The sequence below is a fragment of the Suricata suricatta genome, chromosome 16, assembly GCF_006229205.1.
Source record: "Suricata suricatta isolate VVHF042 chromosome 16, meerkat_22Aug2017_6uvM2_HiC, whole genome shotgun sequence".
Classification (NCBI taxonomy): Eukaryota; Metazoa; Chordata; class Mammalia; order Carnivora; family Herpestidae; genus Suricata; species Suricata suricatta.
Genome location: NC_043715.1, coordinates 50807481 through 50827457, shown reverse-complemented (window position 1 = coordinate 50827457; position 19977 = coordinate 50807481). Strand labels below are relative to the sequence as shown.

Genomic DNA, 19977 nt, shown 5'->3' with positions numbered 1-19977 from the left:
GCTGGCGGCCTACCTGGATGGCCGAGAGCCGGTGCTGCGCTTCCGGCCCCGCGAGGAAGAGGCGCTGCTGGGGGAGATCGTGCGCGCAGCAGCTGCCGGCGCCGGGGACCTGCCACCGCTCGGGCCGGCCACGCTGCTGGCGCTGTGCGTGCAGCATTCGTCCCGGGAGCTGGAGCTGGGCCACCTGCCTCGCCTGCTGGGCCGCCTGGCCAGGCTCATCAAGGAGGCTGTCTGGGTGAGTGCCTCCAACCACCGTCCAACCCCACCTGCCCGCCAGAGGCTCTCCCCAGCCTCCCTTCGCCACATTCCACCCATTTCGAAGTCGGGCAGGATGAAGCTACCTCTTCCAGGATGCTTCAGGAGGGGTCTGGGCTATCCCGTGAGGGGTGCTGGGAGCGGAGTGTTCATCGCGGTGCTAGAAAAGAAGGCCGCCTTTGCGGTTCTGGGATAGGGCAGAAACCATGCTGGGAGGCGGGGAAAGCGTGCTCATTGGATGAGATGTCAGGAGAGATCATTGTGGGAGGTGAGGCGGGCAGCCCATCGGGCCTGAAGCTTTGAACAGTAGTGGGCCAGGCCATTCTTGGGGGTGAGGGGGAGCAAATCCCCTGGATCTACAGACGGAAGTACCTGGGCGAAATCATCCAGATTTCTTAACAAAAGTTATTTTTCATGTTTATTCATTTTTGCTTGAGAGACAGAACACGAGCAGGGGAGGGGCAGAGACAGAGAGGGGGACACAGAATCTGAAACAGGCTCCAGGCTCTGAGCTGTCAGTGCAGAGCCAGATGTGGGGCTTGTACTTAGAAACTGTGAGATCATGACCCTAGCTGATGTCTGATGCTCAACTGACTGAACCACCCAGGTGCCCCTAGGGATTTGTGTTTTAAAAGGTTCACAGAGCTGAGGGTCGCTTGGATGGTTCAGTCAGTTGAGCTCCAACTTCGGCTGGAGCTCAATCACTGCATCTGGCTTTGAGCTGACAGCTGGGAGCCTGGAGGCTGCTTAGGATTCTGCGTCTCCCTCTCTCTCTGCCCCTCCCCTGCTCACACTCTGTCTCTCTCTCGAAAAGAAATAAAACATTAAAATAAGAAGTCCAGAGAGGGGAAAGCATTCTGAAACCTGAATTTTAGAAGGCAAGCCTGTGTCAAAAAAGTGCTTCGAGAAATACCAGGGTATTAACTCATAAGCCTCAATCCCGCTCTGTTCTTACTGTTCTGCAGGAAAAGATCAAGGAAATCGGAGACCGTCAGCCAGAGAAGTAAGAGAAATTCTGGGAAGAAGGGTCTAGAGGGCGGCGGGGGTGGGGCTCCTCAGGCAGACCTGCATTCACTCCATTCATGTCCTAGTACAGGTTTCTGCTCTTGACTCTCAACCTTTCCACCTGTGAAATGGGGATTGGTCTCAGTCCTCAATTAGATCCAGATCTCGGGGTTGGGCAAAGCTCATGGGTCTTTTTCTCCTTCTCCAGTCACCCTGAGGGAGTCCCCGAGGTGCCCTTGACTCCCGAGGCTGTGTCCGTAGAGCTGCGGCCACTCATGCTGTGGATGGCCAACACCACGGAGCTGCTGAGTTTTGTGCAGGAGAAGGTGCTGGAAATGGAGAAGGAGGCTGACCAGGAGGGTGAGCTCTGACCCCAGCGCAGGCCTGTCCGGGCTCCCTGTCATATCCTCTATTTGGGGACTTGGGCTCCTGCCTGTCAGCCCCTGGTTCGGTCTCTCACCCCCACATCTGTCCTCAGACCCACAGCTCTGCAATGACTTGGAATTATGTGACGAGGCCATGGCCCTCCTGGATGAGGTCATCATGTGTACCTTCCAGCAGTCTGTCTACTACCTCACCAAGGTTGGTCTTGTCCCCTGTTTCCTGTTTGACATAACATCACTTCCTGTTTGAATTACATGGTGTTATTCTGACATCACTTCCTAGTTGACCTTGTAAGATTTCCTGCTTCGCAGAAATCACTTCCCATTCACTCCAGCGCTTTGCCGTTCTGATACCTGTTCCTGTTGCAGCCAACTTCACTTCCTGCCTTCCTGGCTTCTCTTCCTGTCTGCAACTATCCCCTCTTGACATGCGAACTTTATGACCTGTTCATATCACCCTTGTCACTTTCTCAAGCTCCTGTTTTCTTCTCCTTTTTAAAAATGTGTTTATTTTTCAGAGAGGGAGAGACAGAGCGCCAGTGGGGGATGGTCACACACACACACACACACACAGAATCTGAAGCAGGCTCCAGGCACTAAGCTGTCAGCACAGAGCCCAATGCAGGGCTTGAACCCATGAACTGTGAGATCATGACCTGAGCCGAAGTTGGACACTTAACTGACTGAGCCACCCAGGCGCCCCTCAATCTCCTGTTTTCTAAGTCCACTCTTCAGTTACTGGTAAAATAGATCGATGATAGAGACAGACAGATAGATCGATAGATAGATAGATATCAAATAGTGCCAGGCACTGTCATTTAAACTAAAGGTCCTCTTTAATCAAGCTTTACTTCCTGTTTGCTGATTTCATTTCCTATAGCTCTGAATTCATTCCCTTTTCGGAGCTGCAGACCCTCTCCCTGGAGCGCTAGTCCTGCAGGACCTGCTTTCTCCCCCAGCCCCCCAACCACCCTTGACCTTAATATGGCTTCTTGGAATTCTCAGGGTTTCAGGCTTACCATGGGTCTGAGTCACTATCTGTAAAAGGAGAGGGGATTTTTGGGGACAGATCGTCTTTGCATTCCTTAAGCAGCCTTGATTTGTGAAGCCCTTTCCTCCAAGGCTTTACTTCCTGTACATTCCTGCCAAGTGTGGCTTTATTTCTTCTTCGGCTCTGACTTCATTTCCTGTCCTTGGCCCGATCGATCTCACTTTCCACTGGCTTACTGCCACTTCGCTCCCACTTCCTGACTCTCTATTCTTTTTCTTTCCTTTGGGAATTCTGGATAAATAATTCTTTGACTGAAGGGGGCCTCTTTGTCCAGTATCCTTTGTCCTCCGTGAGCTGTCTGTGTTGAGAAATAGAAGTCCTGAGGCACCTGGGTGGCTCGGTCAGTTAAGCGTCCCACTTCAGCTCAGATCACGATCTCATGGTTTGTGAGTTCGAGGCCCGTGTCAAGCTCTGTGCTGACAGCTCAGAACCTGGAGCCTGCTTCAGATTCGGTGTCTTCCTCTCTCTCTCTCTGCCCTTCCTCCACTTGAGCTCTGTCTCTCTCTCAAAAAAATAATAAACATTTAAAAAATTAGAAAGAAAGAAAAAGAAAGAAAGAAAGAAAGAGAGAGAGAAAACGAACGAACTACAAGTCCTATAAGGCATCAGAGGTGTTCTTAAAATATCCAAATAATGCCTGGAAGTTTTCTTAAGGCTTGAGGATGCTAGAGACCCACGTGGAAAGTAGGGATCTGCTCACAGAGACCTTTATGGTGCTGAAGGTAGAATGGGCTGTAATTTCCAGAAGCTCTACCACCCTGAAGTTTCCAGGGAGGTGTGGTCCAATCACTTGTGTCCATCTCTGTATCTTCTTAGACTCTGTATTCAACGCTGCCTGCGCTCCTGGACAGTAACCCTTTCACAGCTGGGGCAGAGCTGCCCGGGCCTGGCGCGGAGCTGGCGGCCATGCCTCCAGGCTTGAGACCCACTCTGGGCGTGTTCCAGGCGGCCCTGGAACTGACCAGCCAGTGCGAGCTGCACCCGGACCTCGTGTCTCAGACTTTTGGCTACTTGTTCTTCTTCTCCAATGCGTCTCTCCTCAACTCGCTGATGGAACGAGGTGCAGGGCAGCCCGGGGGAGGGGCAGGGTGGAAGGGACGGGAATCACGGGGCCCCAAGTCGGTTCAGACATGCCACAGGAGCAGGCCTCATCTTTAGAGAGCGAGCTCCAGATCCCAAGCTGAAAAATAACAAGGGTCCAGGAGGGAGGCAGGAGGGCAGCATCCACTCACCCATTCCTCTCCATAACCTTCCCCACAGGTCAAGGCCGGCCTTTCTATCAATGGTCCCGAGCTGTCCAAATCCGAACCAACCTGGACCTTGTCTTGGACTGGCTGCAGGGGGCCGGGCTGGGGGACATTGCCACTGAATTCTTCCGGAAACTCTCCATAGCTGTGAACCTGCTCTGTGTACCCCGCACCTCCCTGCTCAAGGTGACTCCTGGTCTCTGACCTCTGACTCCCCAACCCTGCTCCTCCATCCTCTGTATTCGGCTCACCCTTGCCATCCCCTTGGCCTTCACGTTATCATTATCCTCAGTCCTGACGCAGACACTGTGGGTGAGGCACTGGAGGTTAGAAGGAAGCCAGCCATAAGCATCCAACGTGCACCTGAATCCCAGTGGGATTTTGGACTAATAGTTTCCACGGCCCCCTCACCCCATCATTCTGAGTCAGAAAGTCTGGTATGGAATGGAAGGCGATATATATATATTTTAAACGTGTATTCATCTTTGACAGAGACAGAACATAGGTGGGGGAGGGGCAGAGAGAGAGGGAGACACAGAATGTGAAGCGGGCCCCAGGCTCTGAGCTGTCAGCACAGAGCCCGACGCCGGGCTTGAACTCACGATGCAAGATCATCACCTGAGCCGAAGTCGGATGCCCAACCCACTGAGCCACCCGGGCGCCCCTGCAATGTGATAGTTAAAACATTCATTGAATGTAAACTATATACCAGACACTGTCTAGCACTTCTCATTGAGTGCTGAGCCTCATGAAATAAGTTATTTATGGACAGTTCTTTACAGACAAAGAAACCAAGATTCAGGTAGGATCATTCCTTGATTTCTTTGGTTTATATTTATCAAACTTTTATAGAGCACTTATTTATTAAGCACCAGGCAGTGTCCGAAGTATTTTACGATCTTGCTGTAGTGAAAGCTCCTAACAGCCTCATCAGTAGTTTCTGTTCCCTCCACCCGCGACTTACAGATGAGGGACCTGGGGCACAGTGACTTGGCAGAAGGTAATGAGCACTCAAGCCAGGAGTTTTGAACCCAGGCAGTCTGGGTCCAGCGTCTCTGCTTTTCACCGAAGTGATGATCCGGTTGTCATCTCAGTGAAGTAGAAAATTTCAGATCCCCAAATCCATCCATGCTGTAATAATGAGTAATGCCTGGATACACATCATCAACTTCAAAAACATACACTAATGGCCAAGTTTCTTTCTTTCCTACCCTGTCCCAACCCCTACATCCTTATTTATGCTACAGCAAATTGCACTTTTTAAATTTTGTTTTTTATTTTTACTTTTTATTTCTTTTGAGAGAGTCGGGGAGGGGCAGAGAGAGAGAGTGGGGAGCGGAAAGAGAGAATCCCAAGCAGGCTCCATGCTGTCAGACAAGGCCTGACACGAGGGGCTGGAATCCATGAACCGTGAGTGAGATCATGACCCGAGTTGAAGTCCGAGGCTTAACCAACTGAGCCACCCAGGCGCCCCACAAATCATGTTTTGTTTTTAAAGCTGAGAGCACACCCTCTCCCACCACCACTTTGGGGACAGCCTGGCTTTGCAGTGTGCAGAAGACATTGCACAGGCACCCTGTCTACCCCCCATATCGGTACCCTCTGGGCCTTCCATTCAGGATTTCTCAGCTGCCTCATAATGGCCACCAACTGCTCATCTCATCTTCCCACCAGGCTTCTTGGAGCAGCCTACGAACTGACCACCCCACGCTCACCCCTGCTCAGCTTCACCATCTGCTCAGCCACTACCAGCTGGGCCCTGGCCGTGGGCCACCACCTGCCTGGGACCCTCCCCCCGCAGAGCGAGACGCTGTGGACACAGGTGAGGAAGAATGGGGACAGAGGGAATGGGGCTCTCAGCTTTTTTCTGGCCTCAAGACCTAGGAATCCATAGCCCCTTCCTTCTTCTGACTCTGGATTCTGGACCCTTAACCCTTTCCTCCCTCAAGACCTAATAAGTGATGAACCCCAACTCCCTCCTCCGCCAGGATACGGGATTTCGAGCCCCAGCTCCTCCTTTCCCACACCAGGGTTCAGGCCTCCAGCCTCTTCCCCGACAACCTACCCTTCTCAACCAGGAGTTCGGGTTCCAGGCCCCTGCACTAAGGAATCCGAAAAACTAAGTTCCCAGACCTATCCTCAGAGACCCAAGAACCCAACTACCGCGCCCGTTTCCCAGGCAACGGTGGCCTGTCTTTGAACTACAATTCCCATGATGCTTGGGGACTCCCAAGACTCGTATTTGAGTGGGTCCTGCTCCAGGAATTGCAGGTTGACGTTTGTCCTTCCCTCGGGCGTGACGCAGTCTCTCCCCAACACTGCTGCCTCACGCCCATTTTCAGAATTTGACGCCGTCGTCTTCTGTCTCCTAGGGGACATCTTCGAAAGCTTCTCCTCGCATCCGCCCCTCATCCTGCCTTTGGGCAGCTCACGCCTGCGCCTCACGGGTCCTGTAACAGACGACGCCTTGCATCGCGAACTGCGCAGGCTCCGCCACCTCCTCTGGGATCTTGAGCAGCAGGAACTGCCCGCCAATCACCGCCACGGACCTCCCGTGGCCACGCCTCCTTGAGGACCAATAACAAACGAGCGCGCGAACTTTGAAAATTCTTTGGCTTCTGCTGCCTGGAGCCCGCCTGAGCTTAGGGCTCTCTGGGAGTTGTAGTTCCATCCCCGCGTGGAATGCCGGGAGTTTGAGTTTTCGGGTAGTAGAGGCTGGGACAGTGGGAAGATGGGCTTGGGATGTGAGGGCGAGGAGCAATAAAGGTATCTGTGGTATTGGCAACGCCTCACTTGTTAAGACTTGGGAACGCTGGCGATGATGATTTTCTGCAGATTAGAGTACCAGGTTCCTCGACCAGAGCATTGAGTTCTTGCCGAGTCCTGGGAGGTATTTATAGCTACGGCCTCAGCTTGCCCTGCGGCTTGTAATCCAAACCAGGAGTCCTGGGGCCTCCCACGCATTTCAGGACAGAACTCTAAGCTGGGTCGGCCAAGTATCGGGCCCTCAGCCCTGCCAGGGGGAACCAGCCATGTCTCCCTTGAACCCCAAAGGCCATACTCCAGCCCTCTTCTTCCTCAGACCCGGGAGTCTGGATCCCCAGCCCCCGTCTGGACATTTCTGCCCTTCGGTCATACTGCCGAGCCCCAAAACCTCTTGTCTTGGTCCTGGCATCCCTCCTTCCTCACATCCAGAAGTCCAGGCCCCCACCCCCTCCTCCCTCGGACCCAGGAATCCAGATTCCCAGCCCCCTCCTCCCTCAGATCCAAGAGTCCGGAGCTCCAGTTTGAACTTTCCACTCTCCTAAATCCGACTCCCGCTGCTGCGTCAGGGAAAAAATAAGCGACAGGTGGCACCTGCCCGCGGGGCCGGGTCGCGACCACCTGCTCCCGCTGCTCACCCGGCGCCGCTCTCCAGGCACCTGTTTCTGTCAGTCCGCCTGCCGCTGCCCCGCATGAGCCCCACAGCCCCAGGACGCGGGGGAGAGAGAGAGACTCAGGGAACCCCGATGTTCGCCCCTCCCCAGGCCCACCCAGCCCGTGCTCCCGCCCCTTCTCAAGGTCGGGGGCGGGGTTCCTGTCTACTCCGCCCCATTTCACAGGCTCCCGATCGCCCGACAAAGGGGTGTCCTAGGCGGTCCCAGGCTGGTGGGGCGGAGCCTGCGGCCTCCAGCCTAGACCTGGGGACTCAGCCCGCTCCGGAGCACTACTGGCCGGAGCCCACCTGGTGAGAAGCCCCTGGGGTGCGGCTGGGGGGAACCCGCCTTAACTCTTGTGTCACCTCTCTGGTCGCAGTCCCTTCCTCACAGACCATAATGGCTGACACCCACTCCCTTCTTAAATGCCGGTGCCTGAGACCCTTCCATTCCCCGGGAGCCTACTAGACCTCTTTTCCCTCTTAATCAAGGGTTTGGATTCCAGTCCCTTCTGACTATGGAGCTCTGTCTCTTCACCCCCTTTTTCCTCCCTCTCCTTTCACAGACCTGGGGGCGGGGGTCTCCTTTCAGAGATCCCATTTGTTCCTCCCCCAGGCTCCAGGAGTTGGGGCCCTCAGCCCCCTTCTCCCTCAGACCCAGGAGTCTGGGCTCCCAGCCCCTGGGTCCCTCCCACCCCCCCAGGATCCAGAAGTTATGATTCAAGTCCTCTCCTATCCCTGAGCCTTGTTCCTGCTGCGTTCGCATGTGGGGACAGCCTCCTGACCTCCACTCTGACCCTGCCTCCTGTGGGGGCCCTGCACTCATCTCAGTCCAGGTCACCATCACTGTCTTGGCAATGACCCTCGCGGCTTCCTCCCAGCGCTCCCAAATCATTCGCTCCAAGTTCAGATCTGGTGAGAGGATTCTCTCTGTGCATGTAGGGAAGGAGTCTTCTGGGCCTCGGGATTGAGTACTCTTTTTTTTTTAATGTTCATTTATTTGTTTATTCGTGAGAGAGAGAACAAGTGGGGGCGGGGCAGAGAGAGAGAGAGAGAAAGAATCCCAGGCGTGCTGTCAGCACGGAGCTAGACACAGGACTCAAACTCATGAACCGTGAGATCATGACCCGAGTTAACCAACTGAGCCACCCAGGCACCCCCTGGAATTGAACACTCTTAATTCTGGGAGTGTGTATGGCCGGTCCATTGGGAAGGAGGCCATGGGACCCAGAGGGCATGTGTTCTCTGTACAAAAGGTCACTTGTGCATAAAGGAGGCCCCAGCAAAGGGCTTGAGGTTTGGCGGCTTCGCGAGTGTGCAAATGGCCAATACAGTGCTCGTGTAAACACGGAGGGGCAGGTGGGTGGTTAGGGGTGGGTGTGCAGAGAGCCGGGTACGGCAAAGGAACAGGAGCTTAAATCAACAGGTGTACAAAGTGGAGGAGGTACCAGACTGGGGACTTCGCAGTGAGCAGTGTGGGGGAGGGGACAGTGAGCTGGCTATCTAACGGTAAAAGTATCACAGGCTGTGTTTTAGAACTTCTGTGAGTGAGTGGCACTGGATGGCAGCTCCTGAGCACACAGAGGGTGAACCGAGGGTGTGAATGGGGAATGTGAGCCCAGGGAGAGGCGTGCACAGAGGGGGTGACTGTGGGGAGGCCCAGGGGCACACAGCAGGGACGGGGCTTGTGCAGACTGGAGCACATGGACCGAAGGAGGTGAGGTGCAAATGGGTCAGGCTTGCCAAGATGGCGATCGTGCCTGGAGTTGGGTGGGTACATGTTCCTGAAGCGGGGGTGGGGGGGTTGAGGGGGGCAGGTGGAGCTGGGGGGCAGGCAGGGCTGCCTCCTGCCTGCACACTGGCTGGCTCCTAGTCGCAGAACAGCTCTGGCTGGGAGCAGGGAGCAGGCAGGAGGCCCGGGAAAGGGAACAGGCTTCGGGCCCAGCCGCCCGCATGGGGTGTATAAGGGGGCTGGGCACCGCCAGGCTCCTGGACACTCCCTTCCCGCCTTTCTCCTCCCACCATCCTCTTCCCTCCACAGTCCTCCAGCTTCGGATCCACAGACGGTATCAGGACCCAAGTAAGTTTGGGCCCTGAAAGGGAAGGGATGGTGGCCAGACCCTCCTGGGGCACCCTGGAGCCCAGCTGCCAGATCTCCTGTCACTGGTTCCTGAGCCTCAGTCCCTATGCCAGGGATACACTGAAATCCGATCCTGTCCTTTCCTGAGGACCCAAGAATACAGGTTCCTGGCCACCCCACCCCCAAAAGCTAGGCTCCCTGCTTTTTGGGCTTTTCTCATTCCAATGCAATGCATGAATCCATTGTCTTTTCATTGGAGAAGACAGGCATCCCAGACTCCACACCTGGCACATATAATGCATCTCAGGATGTGGCTTTCAGCTTCTCTCTCTCCCGTAGAGCCAGGAGTGTTGGCCCCACCACTGTCCCAGCAAAACCTCAGAAAGCTGTGATTCTCAGCCTCCACACCCCTTGGTGACTAAGGACGCGATTCCTACCTTTCTTGAGAATATAAAAGTCTGGGTCCCTAGAACCTCTGCCTTGCCGGCTCTTCCCACTGGGGTTTCACTCCCTGGACCTGCCCTCTCATGCCCTGGGGTGGGGGGGGGCTGCAGCTCCCAGGGCCCTCCTTCCCACCCAGCCTTGTTCCTCCCTGCCTGGCTTGCTATCTGCAGGCGTCTTGGGGTCCCTCACCACCTCTCCAGTCTTGGATCCAGATCCATGGGTCTCGGCTATGGGCCCTGCTCTGGCCCCAGCCTCGCCCTCGGGTCCCACTCCTTTCTTCTTCAGTCCTGGGGACCTGCTGCCTGAATCAGAATATGGCCCTTGGAAGTCTCTGAAGGTGAGTCTCCATCCAGTGAGGGGAGGTACCCCTGACAGTCTAGCATTGGTTCTCTTTGCTGCCGCCCTTTTGGCTCCTTTCTGGTGATGCTGAGCGGACGCCATACTTTGCATGAGGCTCTGGGGCAGCAGAGTGGGGACAGAGTGGAAGCATGTGACATCACACTTGCTTTTACAGGAGTCTCCCAAGATCTCCCAACACTGGGGAGAGCCCAAGCCAAAGGGGAACTTGACATACCACCAATACATGCCCCCAGGGCCAAGACAAGAGTCCAGGGTTAACCCTCAGGCCAAAATGTTGGCTCTGCATCCCCCTGGACCACCTCGGTGGGAAGGGACAAACTCACAGAGGCCACCTCCTAGGTATGACTCCCGTTTTCATTTAATGGTGGAAAGCCAGGCCCCCAGCATCTTCCTCCCTGAAACCCAGGGTCCAAGAGCAGAGGAGCCCAGCCCTCAGCCCCCTCCTCTCCCAGGACTGGAGAGCCCAGTTTCCTAGTCCTCTTTCGTCAGCTCCCTGGAGTCCTGGCTTCAGACCCAAGAGACTGAGCCTCCGGTCCCTACTCCCTCATGCACAGGAGCTAGCCTCCTCGCAGACCCAGAATTCTGGGTCCTGTCCTTCCTCTTCACAAGCCCCCGGTCTCTGAGGACCCCCGGAATCCCTTTCTCTCTCCGCCCCGTCTAACTTCTGTTCCCCCTACCCCCACGACTCCCACCAGGATGAAGCCCATCCCCCTCACTCCCTCCCCTCCCGGAGCCCCCAGCCCTTCACCCTCTCCACACAAGTTGGAACTTCAGACCCTGAAACTGGAGGAGCTGACGGTGAGTGTGGGGAGTTACTTCCCAGGCTGGTCCTCTCCCTCGGGGAGGGAGGGATGCCCATAAATCTAAGCCCGCAGTCTCTGCCCCACTGGAGACCCTGTCCCTCTTTTTGCGATTTTGCAAATATCCGGCCCCAACTCCCGCCTGCGCCCCGGAGCCCTCCCAGCAAGGCCTCTCCTCGCCCCCCATCCCAGGTCTCAGAGCTCCGGCAGCAGCTGCGCCTGCGGGGCCTCCCGGTGTCGGGGACTAAGTCGATGCTCCTGGAGCGCATGCGCGGCGGCGTCCAGCCCCGCGAGCGGCCGAAGCCGCGGCGCGAGGACAGTCCCGCGGACGCTCCCTGGCCGCGCCTCCGGCCCAAGGCTCTGGGAGCGGTCCGGCGGCCGGGCTCGGTGAGGGCGGGGCCACGCGCGTATGGGCCAGTCAGGAGAAGACGAAGCGGGATGGGGGCGGGAAGTCGAAGGAAAAATAGCCAACCAAGTGCGGGGGCGTGGTTAAGTGCTAAGTGGGAGGATCTTAAGGGAAGAGAAACCAATGAGATGGTCGGTGAGCGAGCGAAGGGCCGGGATGTGACCAGTGGGGTGGAGCCACAGCTCGCGAGTGGGTGAGGTTGCGCCTAGTGGGCGTGGCCTTATAGGAACTCTTCCACGCGGTTCTAGCTCAAGTCAGGGAGGCCCTCTCACTCTCCGCTTCCTCTACGTGCGGAGGAAACCCCGGCCACTGCTCCGGCTCCGGCGCTGACCCCTGCCTCGGCACCATCCACAGCGGCCCTGAGTCTGGAGGAGGAGCTGCAGGAAGCCATCCGCAGGGCGCAGGTGAGAGGGAGTAGGTTAAGTATCTCCCTCAGGTTCGGGACTGAGCCCAGGCTCACGCCGCTTCTGCCCGTCTCGCAGTTGCTTCCGAACCGGGACATTGATGACATCCTGGAGGATCAGATGGAGCCCGATGGTAAGAGTCAACTTCTTGGTGTGGGGAAAGGGGAGACTGAGGTTCTGGACTCCTAGCCCAAGGGAGGAAGGGATTGGGGTCTGGAGTCCTGGGTCCTAGAGGCTAGGGACTTAGACGTCTGGAATAACAGAGTGGGTTCCGGATCTCTGCCTGCCTGAGTTCACACTCCGTTCCTTCTTCTGCAGACCAGCTTCCCCCCATCCCCCTGGACTTCCCAGGCTCCTTCGACGTGCTGTCCCCCTCCCCAGACTCTGAAGGCCTCTCATCTGTCTTCTCCTCCTCGCTCCCGTCCCCCACAAACTCCTCGTCACTCTCTCCCAGGTGCCCCACGGATTCCTTGGACTGGCTGGAGGCTCTGAGTGGGGGTCCCCTGCTAGGCTGTGGTCCCCCAGCCCCCAGCATCTTCTCTGCTGACTTATGTGACCCCAGTGGCACCCAGCTGTGGGACTTGCTGGAAGATGCGTGGTGATGAATTCTGGGGTTTCCAGGGAGGGGGAATTGATGGGGATGGGAAGGTCACAGAGGCGGACTCCCAAGGGAGGGCTGGGACAACCAGCAGAGCCCCTCCCACTACAGACACAGAATCAGAGAACACTCTTCTCCCCACCTGGCCCCCGAACGACCCCCAACATGTCATCTGCCGGACTCTTACCTGCCTGACCTCCATTTGATCCCCTCCATGGCTGTTTGGATGGTGTCACTTGCTGCCGGCCACGGCAAACAAGCTACCTGCTGCTTCCTTCAGAGACCTCATAATGTCTTTGTTCCCACCTTCTTCCCCACCCACCCTCCGTGCCACCGACTAGATGGTTCCCTGGGGCTGGGGAGTCTGGAAGGTGGTCTGTGAGTACGGGGATGTAGGAGACGGGCAGGGCAGAGTCGGGAGGGAGAACTGGGAGCCAGCCCATGGGCTTCTGGAGGGAAGTGAGACTGTCAACATGTCGTGTCAGAGAGCAGATTCCCTTGGAAGAAGAGCCCGGGACAAGATTCATGTGCCCCTGATTCATGAGATAAATGCTCTGAGCTGAAACCAAAAGGGCAGAGGACACTGGACAGTGAAGGGGAAGATTAGCAAGAGTGTGACTTCAGGTGCAGTCCCGGGGGGATCTCTGGAGGATAAATTAAGTTGCAGTCTGTCCTACCCTGAGGCAAAGGGAGCTAGGCTTTCGAAGCAGAGGGAGGTCCCTATTTTTATGTATGTATGTATGTATGTATGTATTACGACTGAATAACAAGCCATCCCCAAAGTTAGAGTCTTAAAATAATTGTGGTCACTCACAATCCCATTGAGTGGCTCACCAGGGCAATTCTTTGACTGGGGCTGCAGTCATTTAAAAATTTTTTTTAAATGTTTTTTAATTTATTTTTGAGAGACAGAGAGGGCACGAGCAGGGGAGGGTCAGAGAGAGAGGGAGACACAGAATGTGAAGACAGGCTCCAGGCTCTGAGCTAGCTGTCAGCACAGAGCCTGACGCAAGGCTCGAACCCACGAACTGTGAGATCATGACCTGAGCCGAAGGTGGACGCTTAACCGACTGAGCCACCCAGGCGCCCCCATTTTTTTTAAAGAGACAGTGGGAGTCGGGGAGAGTTGCTGAGGGGGGAGGGAGAGAGAGAGAGGTGGTTTTTTTTAATGTTTATTTATTTTTGAGAGAGAGAATGCATGTGCAAGTCAGGGAGGGGCAGAGAGAGAGAGAAGGAGACAGAGGATCTCAAGCAGCCTCCTCGCTGCCAGCCAGGGCTCGACGCGGGGCTCGAACCCACAAACCTTGAGATCGTGACCTGAGCCAAAGTCAGATACTTAACCGACTGAGCCACCAGGTGTCCCAAGAGAAAAAGAATCTTAAGCAGGCTCCACATTCAGCATGGAGCCCGATGGGGGGCTTGATCTCACAACCATCAGATCATGTCCTGAGCTGAAATCAAGAGTCAGAAGCTTAAGCAACTGAGCCACCAGGGCGCCCCAGCACTGCAGTCACCTGCATGGCTGGCTGGGCTAGAACATCCAGGGTGGCTCAGACATGTCCAGCACCTTGGCAGGAATGGCTAGGGGGCTGGACCCCGCGGGGCCACAGGACATCTGGACTTCTGTCCATCTCTGTGTGGCCTCAGTGCTCCCCGCCTCCACACGGTCTCTCCAGCAAGGTATCTGGACTCCCAACCTGGTAGCTCAGGGGTCCCCCAAAGCGGGCGTTGCTAGGGGAGGAAGCGAGAAGTTGCCAGTCTCATAAGGACTAAGTTTGGAACTGGCCCTGTGTCCCCGTCAGCACGTCCGATTGGTTAATGCAGGTCAGGCTCGCCTCGGCTGAATATGGGAGGGGCTACACAAATGTACGACTCTTCGAGGCATGGACATCGGGGGCCGGCTGGGAGATGTGCCACTATACCCCTCTGGTCGGTCATGGGCCATGGGTCAAGAGAAGCAGGCGGGACATAAGCTGCCAGACAGCTTGAACCCCAGAGCCATCCTGAGAAGGCCACAAAGGAAGCCATTAGCGGCCAAGTCTTTTATTTATTTATTTTTAATAATTAAAAAAAGTTTTTATTTATTTTTGAGAGAGAGAGAGACAGAGCAGGAGCAGGGGAGGGCAGAGAGTGAGGAAGACACAGAATCTGAAGCTGGCTCCAGGCTCCGGAGCCGTCAGCATGGAGCCAGACGTCAGGGCTCAAAGCCACGAACCATGAGATCATGACCTGAGCCGAAATCAGACGCTCAATGACTGAGCCACCCAGGCGCCCCTTACATTTTTTAAAAATGTTTTTATTTAAGCAAAGTCTTTTAAAGTGTAGGTTTTCTTATTATTCAGGTGTGGTGAAGCCTCACAGATCCGGAGGATCTGATCCTTTGTTATTCTCATTGAAAAAATCGTTTGTTCTCACAGATCCCCAGAGAAGGTGCCAAGCCACACTAGGTCACGTGGGCCAGTGCCAGGGTCAGTCAGGAGGCAGAGTGGGGGAACCCTGGGCAGAAGTCTTTATTGTGGCTTCCCAGGGAAGGAATAGGAGAGGCAGGGTAAGCAGACATAGGGTTGTCTAGTTTGGATGAATTCCAGCTGGCTCTGGGGTGTAGGGACCGCCCCTAGTTGTCTGGAACCTGATCTGGGGTGAATTAGGCAGAGGAATAGTGGCCTGGAGAATAGAGAATAGAGACAGTGGTTGGGGCTCTGGGTTCTGGGTTGGTTAGTTTGCATATGAAAAGCATACTCCTGGGTGAGTCTATTACTGTCTCTGGGAAATTGGCTAGCCCTGGGAAGGACAGTCCCTTCAGTGTCCGAAAAGCCCCATATGTCAGAGCACCAGAAATACAGGAAATAAAAAGGCATAATGAATGCATAAAGCATGCAGAAGCTGGGGCCTGAGTGCACAGGACTAGGAAGAAGGATCTGGCTGAGGGCACCCAAGGGCAGTGTCTGCTACAAGTGAAAAAGGACCCTGAGATCAGTCACATGCGACAGGACCCACAGCTGGTGACTTCCCCTTGTCTTTGCACATGTGTCGCTCCAGCCCAATGTGGATGAGATGTGCATTCAGACTTCCCATGAGCTGGACCTGGCGTGGAAAACACGCTGATAAATGTCCATCACCGTTATTAGCTGCTGATCAACAATTCTAGTTTATCAGTGTTGTTAGCCCTGGGGGCATTCAGGATTCATGATAAGACAGGCCACGGTGCCGAGCTCCTTACCATGACACAAAGGCAATCTTTGGTGGCTTCTGAACACTCCAGATTTATCATTCTGACTTTACAGATGAGATCATGGAAGACCAGAGAAGGGGTGCGCTGCGCCCTGTGTCACACAGAATGGGAGGTGTCAGAGACGGGGCTTTACATCTGATTCATGAGCCCATAGCCTGTGTCCGAGTTGAAAGAAAAAAAGAGCCTCAGTCTCTCGTGAAGCTCAGACATTTGCAAAGAGAGAATTTCAGTGCAGGGTGATGGGTAGTTTCATGGCAGAGGGGCCATGGCTCCTAGAAAGTTCCAGAAGCCGTGGGGAATGGGTAGGGTGGTCAGAGGATTGGTCTGGAGGACTGCATCCTTGTTGAGGGCAAATGTGCGAAGGCATGAAGGGGGTGGCCATGGTGTGTGTGTGTCGGGAACCTTGTGAGGTCAGAGCTTCTGGAATAAAAGGTGGGTGGCAGCTGGGGGCTGCAGGAGCCTTTGCGTCAGGCCGAAAACTGGTGGGAAAGGGGTGCCTTCAGCTGTGGAAAGATCGAGAAGGGGACGTGGTGGGGCTTCTTCTGGCTGTCTTCGTTTCCCTTTGGACATTTCTATGCCCCTGTCAGTCCGTCTGAGCTGGAGAGGCAGGACAGAGTGCTCCTGTTTGAACCAAGAGTCAGAGAGAAAGGCTTGGGCCCCATATTCCCCACCACCCATCACCCAGCCTTTCTCCAGACATTTCAGTTGCTCTCTCCTGCCTCCAGCCAGAAAGCTGGGCCACCCTCAAGGGCTGGACCAAAGTGGGGCACAGGAAGAGGGGGAGCCTGAGCTGTCCCAGGGGAGACCCTGCACCACGTTACTGTCCCATAGCATCTCAGCAGATACAGGAGAAAGACCAAGGATCTATTTGACAAATTACCAAACTTATCAATCTCTCTTTAAAAGATTATTTTTTAGTGCCTATTTATTTTTGAGAGAGGGAGAGTTTGCACGCAGTGAGCAGGGGAGGAAGGGGCAAAGAAAGGGAGACAGAGGATCTGAAGTGGGCTCTTTGATGATAGCAGAGAGCCCGATGTGGGGCTTGAACCCAGAACTGTGAGATCACGACCTGAGCTGAAGTTGAATGCTTGACCGACTGAGCCATCTAGCACCCCAGAATGTTTGTTTGTTTGTTTGTTTTGAGAGAGAAAGAGAGAGAGAAGATGCACAAGAGGTTCTGGGCCTTTAGTGCAGAGCCTGATGCGGGGGCTCGAACTCCTGAGCACTGAGATCATGACTTGAACCGAAGTTGGGTGCTTAACTGACTGAGCCACCCAGGCGCCCCTAAAATTATTGATTTCTCTTATAAACTGCTCTCCAGAAGGATACACTGAGTAGACCGAAGAAGAATAAATTGTTTTTCTCTTCCTCTTGCCCTCCCTGCCTTCTTCTCCCTCCCCACTCCGTTACCACATACCAGGCTGCCACTTCCGGTTGCTGACTTCCATTCTGCCTTATTTTCCCTCTCCAGCACCCTGCAGCATCCCGGATGGATTCTTTATGGAAAGTTCTAGAAAAGGCAAAACTAAAGTGGCAGAAAGCCGCTCAGTGATTGCCTGGGGCCGGGTGTTGGGGGATTAGTTGCAAAGGAGCACCAAGAATCTCTTCTATTTGAAGGTGGTACTGGTCACACAGTTGTGCAAGTATCAATAATCACACTGGGCACTTAAGTGGACGCTCCCTTTTTAACAGCTTTATTGAGATGAAATTCACACATCATACAGGTCACCTGTTTAAAGTGTGAAGTTCAGGGGCGCCTGGGTGGCTCAGTCCAACTCTTGATTTCAGTTCAGTCATGATCTCACAGTTCGTGAGACTGAGCCCCACATCCAGGTTCTGTGCTGCCAGCAGGGAGCCTGCTTGGGATTCTCTCTCTCCCTATCTCTCTGCCCCTTCCCTGCTCTCTCCCTCTCAAAACTGATATGTAAACTTAACAAAATTAAGAACAATTTTTTAGGGGCACCTGGGTGGCTCAGTCGGTTAAGCGTCTGGCTTTCGCTTAGGTCATGATCTCAGGGTTCCTGGGTTCGAGCCCCGCGTCGGGCTCTGTGCTGACAGCTAGCTCAGAGCCTGGAGCCTGCATCGGATTCTGTGGTTCCCTCTCTCTCTGACCCTCCCCTGCTCACACTGTCTTTGTCTCTCAAAAAATAAATTAAAAAACAATTAAAAAAACAATCTTTTAAATAAAAATTGAAATAGAGTAGAATATATCATGTATCATCAACTCTATTTTTTAAGTTTATTTACTTATTTTGAGAGAGAGGGTGCAAGAGAGGGACAGAGAGAGGGACAGAGAATCCCAAGCAGGCTCCACACTGATGGTGCAGAGCTCAACGGGGAGCTCGAACTCATGAACTGTGAGATCATGACCTGAGTTGAAATCAAGAGTCAGTGGCTTAAACAACTGAGCCCCCACATGCCTCCGTGATTTCACTTAAAAAAAAATCATAGAGGGTGCAAGGTACAGAATAGGAGGCAAACTAGACTGCTATGTTTCCTGGACACCCCCCAAAAATTCTATACCAGATTATCCATCAGGTTATCTTATGATCCTACAGTTAAGAACTAGGAATCAGTGTGGACTATCTAGGAAGAAGTAGTTTATTAGTTTTTCTATTTATTAGTTTGTCCAGTTTATTAGTTTACTCTGTGTGTGTGTGTGTGTGTGTGTGTGTGTGTGTGTGTGTGTGTTAAGAACCAGGACACCTGGCTGGCTCAGCTGGTAGAGCACGTGACTCTTGATGTGGGGGTTGTGAGTTTGAGTCCCAAATTGGGTGTAGATATTACTTTTAGAAAAGTAAGATAAGGGGCACCTGGGTGGCTCAGTCGGTTGAGTGTCTGACTTCAGTTCAGGTCATGATGTCTAAGTTCATGAGTTCAAGCCCCACATTGGGCTCTGTGTTGACAGCTCAGAGCCTGGATCCTGCTTCAGATTCTGTGTCTCCCTCTCTCTCTGACCCTCTACCACTTGTACTCTGTCTCTCTCTCTCTCTCTCTCTCTCAAAAATAAACATTAACTTTTTTAATATTATAAAAAATAAAAATAAAACATAAAGAGCAAAACCTGATCCCCAAACCATCACCAATTCAAGCTGTGTAAAATCAAACTGGTGGCACCTGGCTGGCTCATTTGGTAGAGCAGGCAACTTTTGCTCTTAGGGTCATGAGTTCAAGCCCCATGCTGGGTGTGGAGCCTACTAAAATAAAATAAAATAAAATAAAATAAATAAAAATTTTAAATCAGACTGGAAATTTGAATGAGTTAAACAGAGTAATTGAGGCACAGACCTATTAGCATACTAAGTATGTGGCATCCCATGTGTGCATCCCAAGTCAAAAGAAAGGGCTCCAGGAGAACATTCTAGAGAGACCTTGAAGGCCTGCAAGATGTGAGGTAGTTACTAGGGCACAAACATTCTGGGGTACGTGGGTGGATTGTTCTTGAAGTTGGGTGTGACCACCTGACTTGCTTCAGCCACTGAAATATGAGTGGTAAACTTTTTTCCCTATGTACTGATTTTTGGAGCATACATATATATATGCGGGGTGTTTTTCTGAAAGAGAGAGAGAGCATGATGCACACACAGGGAGCGGCAGAGGGAGAGAGAGAGAGAGTGAGTGAGAGGATCTCAAGCAGGCTCTAGCTCAAGGGGAACCCCAATGTGGGGGCTCAATCCCACGACCCTAGAATCATGACCTGAGCCAAAATCAAGAGTCAGATGCTCAACCGACTGAACCACTCAGGTGCCCTACTTTCTCTTCAGACCAACGCCCTTACAAATATGGCGGCCATGTTTGTATCATGCGACCTCTCTGCAAATGGCCCACCGTGAATGCTTGGCTCAAACATCAACCTGATTGAGGCATCAGATAGTCTCTTTCAGGACTGTGAAATTGGCAGAGAGACACTAGGAGTCTCTGTTGAGCCGTTGAAATGAGAGCTCTCTGTTGCCACCATTACCTCTTTGGCCCGCCACCACGTCTGGCTAGGGGTGTTACAGTAGCTCTGGTCTCTGCCTCTACTCTTACCCCTGCAGCCCTTCCTCACATGGCAGCCAGAGAAGTCCACACAGCGCATCAGACTGTGTTATTCCCCGAATTTAAACCCTCTGATGGCTTCCCATTGGTCTTAGAATAAAACCTGAAGTCCTTGCCATGGTACTCAAGGCCTCGGATGTCTGACCCCGTTAACTTCTCTACCCACGTCTGTCTCCGTGTGTTCCTGCCACTCTGGTCTCATTCTGTCTCATGTATCACTAGATTCCTCCTGCCACGGGCCTTTGGGTTCTCAAGTCAG

General features: G+C 53.8%; 2 protein-coding genes across 2 annotated transcripts in view; both read left to right on the top strand.

Annotated features, from left to right (window-relative positions):
* The window catches only part of RASIP1 (Ras interacting protein 1), a 13709-nt gene extending 6980 nt beyond the window's left edge, over positions 1 to 6729 (top strand). The window contains exons 6-13 of the mRNA XM_029924345.1: positions 1 to 235; positions 1221 to 1258; positions 1469 to 1620; positions 1739 to 1842; positions 3511 to 3754; positions 3955 to 4127; positions 5616 to 5763; positions 6314 to 6729. The exon at positions 1 to 235 is cut by the window's left edge and continues 33 nt beyond it. Coding sequence (XP_029780205.1) covers positions 1 to 235; positions 1221 to 1258; positions 1469 to 1620; positions 1739 to 1842; positions 3511 to 3754; positions 3955 to 4127; positions 5616 to 5763; positions 6314 to 6513 — 1294 coding nt within the window. The 3' untranslated portion in view covers positions 6514 to 6729. The remainder of the gene's footprint in view (positions 236 to 1220; positions 1259 to 1468; positions 1621 to 1738; positions 1843 to 3510; positions 3755 to 3954; positions 4128 to 5615; positions 5764 to 6313) is intronic.
* Positions 6730 to 7620: 891 nt separating this feature from the next.
* Positions 7621 to 12736, top strand: MAMSTR (MEF2 activating motif and SAP domain containing transcriptional regulator). Its single transcript, XM_029925103.1, has 9 exons — positions 7621 to 7668; positions 9398 to 9436; positions 10051 to 10217; positions 10395 to 10579; positions 10936 to 11038; positions 11233 to 11427; positions 11695 to 11850; positions 11929 to 11983; positions 12169 to 12736. The coding sequence occupies exons 3-9, from the start codon at positions 10110 to 10112 to the stop codon at positions 12450 to 12452; spliced, it is 1086 nt and encodes a 361-aa protein (XP_029780963.1). The 5' UTR covers positions 7621 to 7668; positions 9398 to 9436; positions 10051 to 10109; the 3' UTR covers positions 12453 to 12736.
* The last annotated feature ends 7241 nt before the right edge of the window (positions 12737 to 19977 follow it).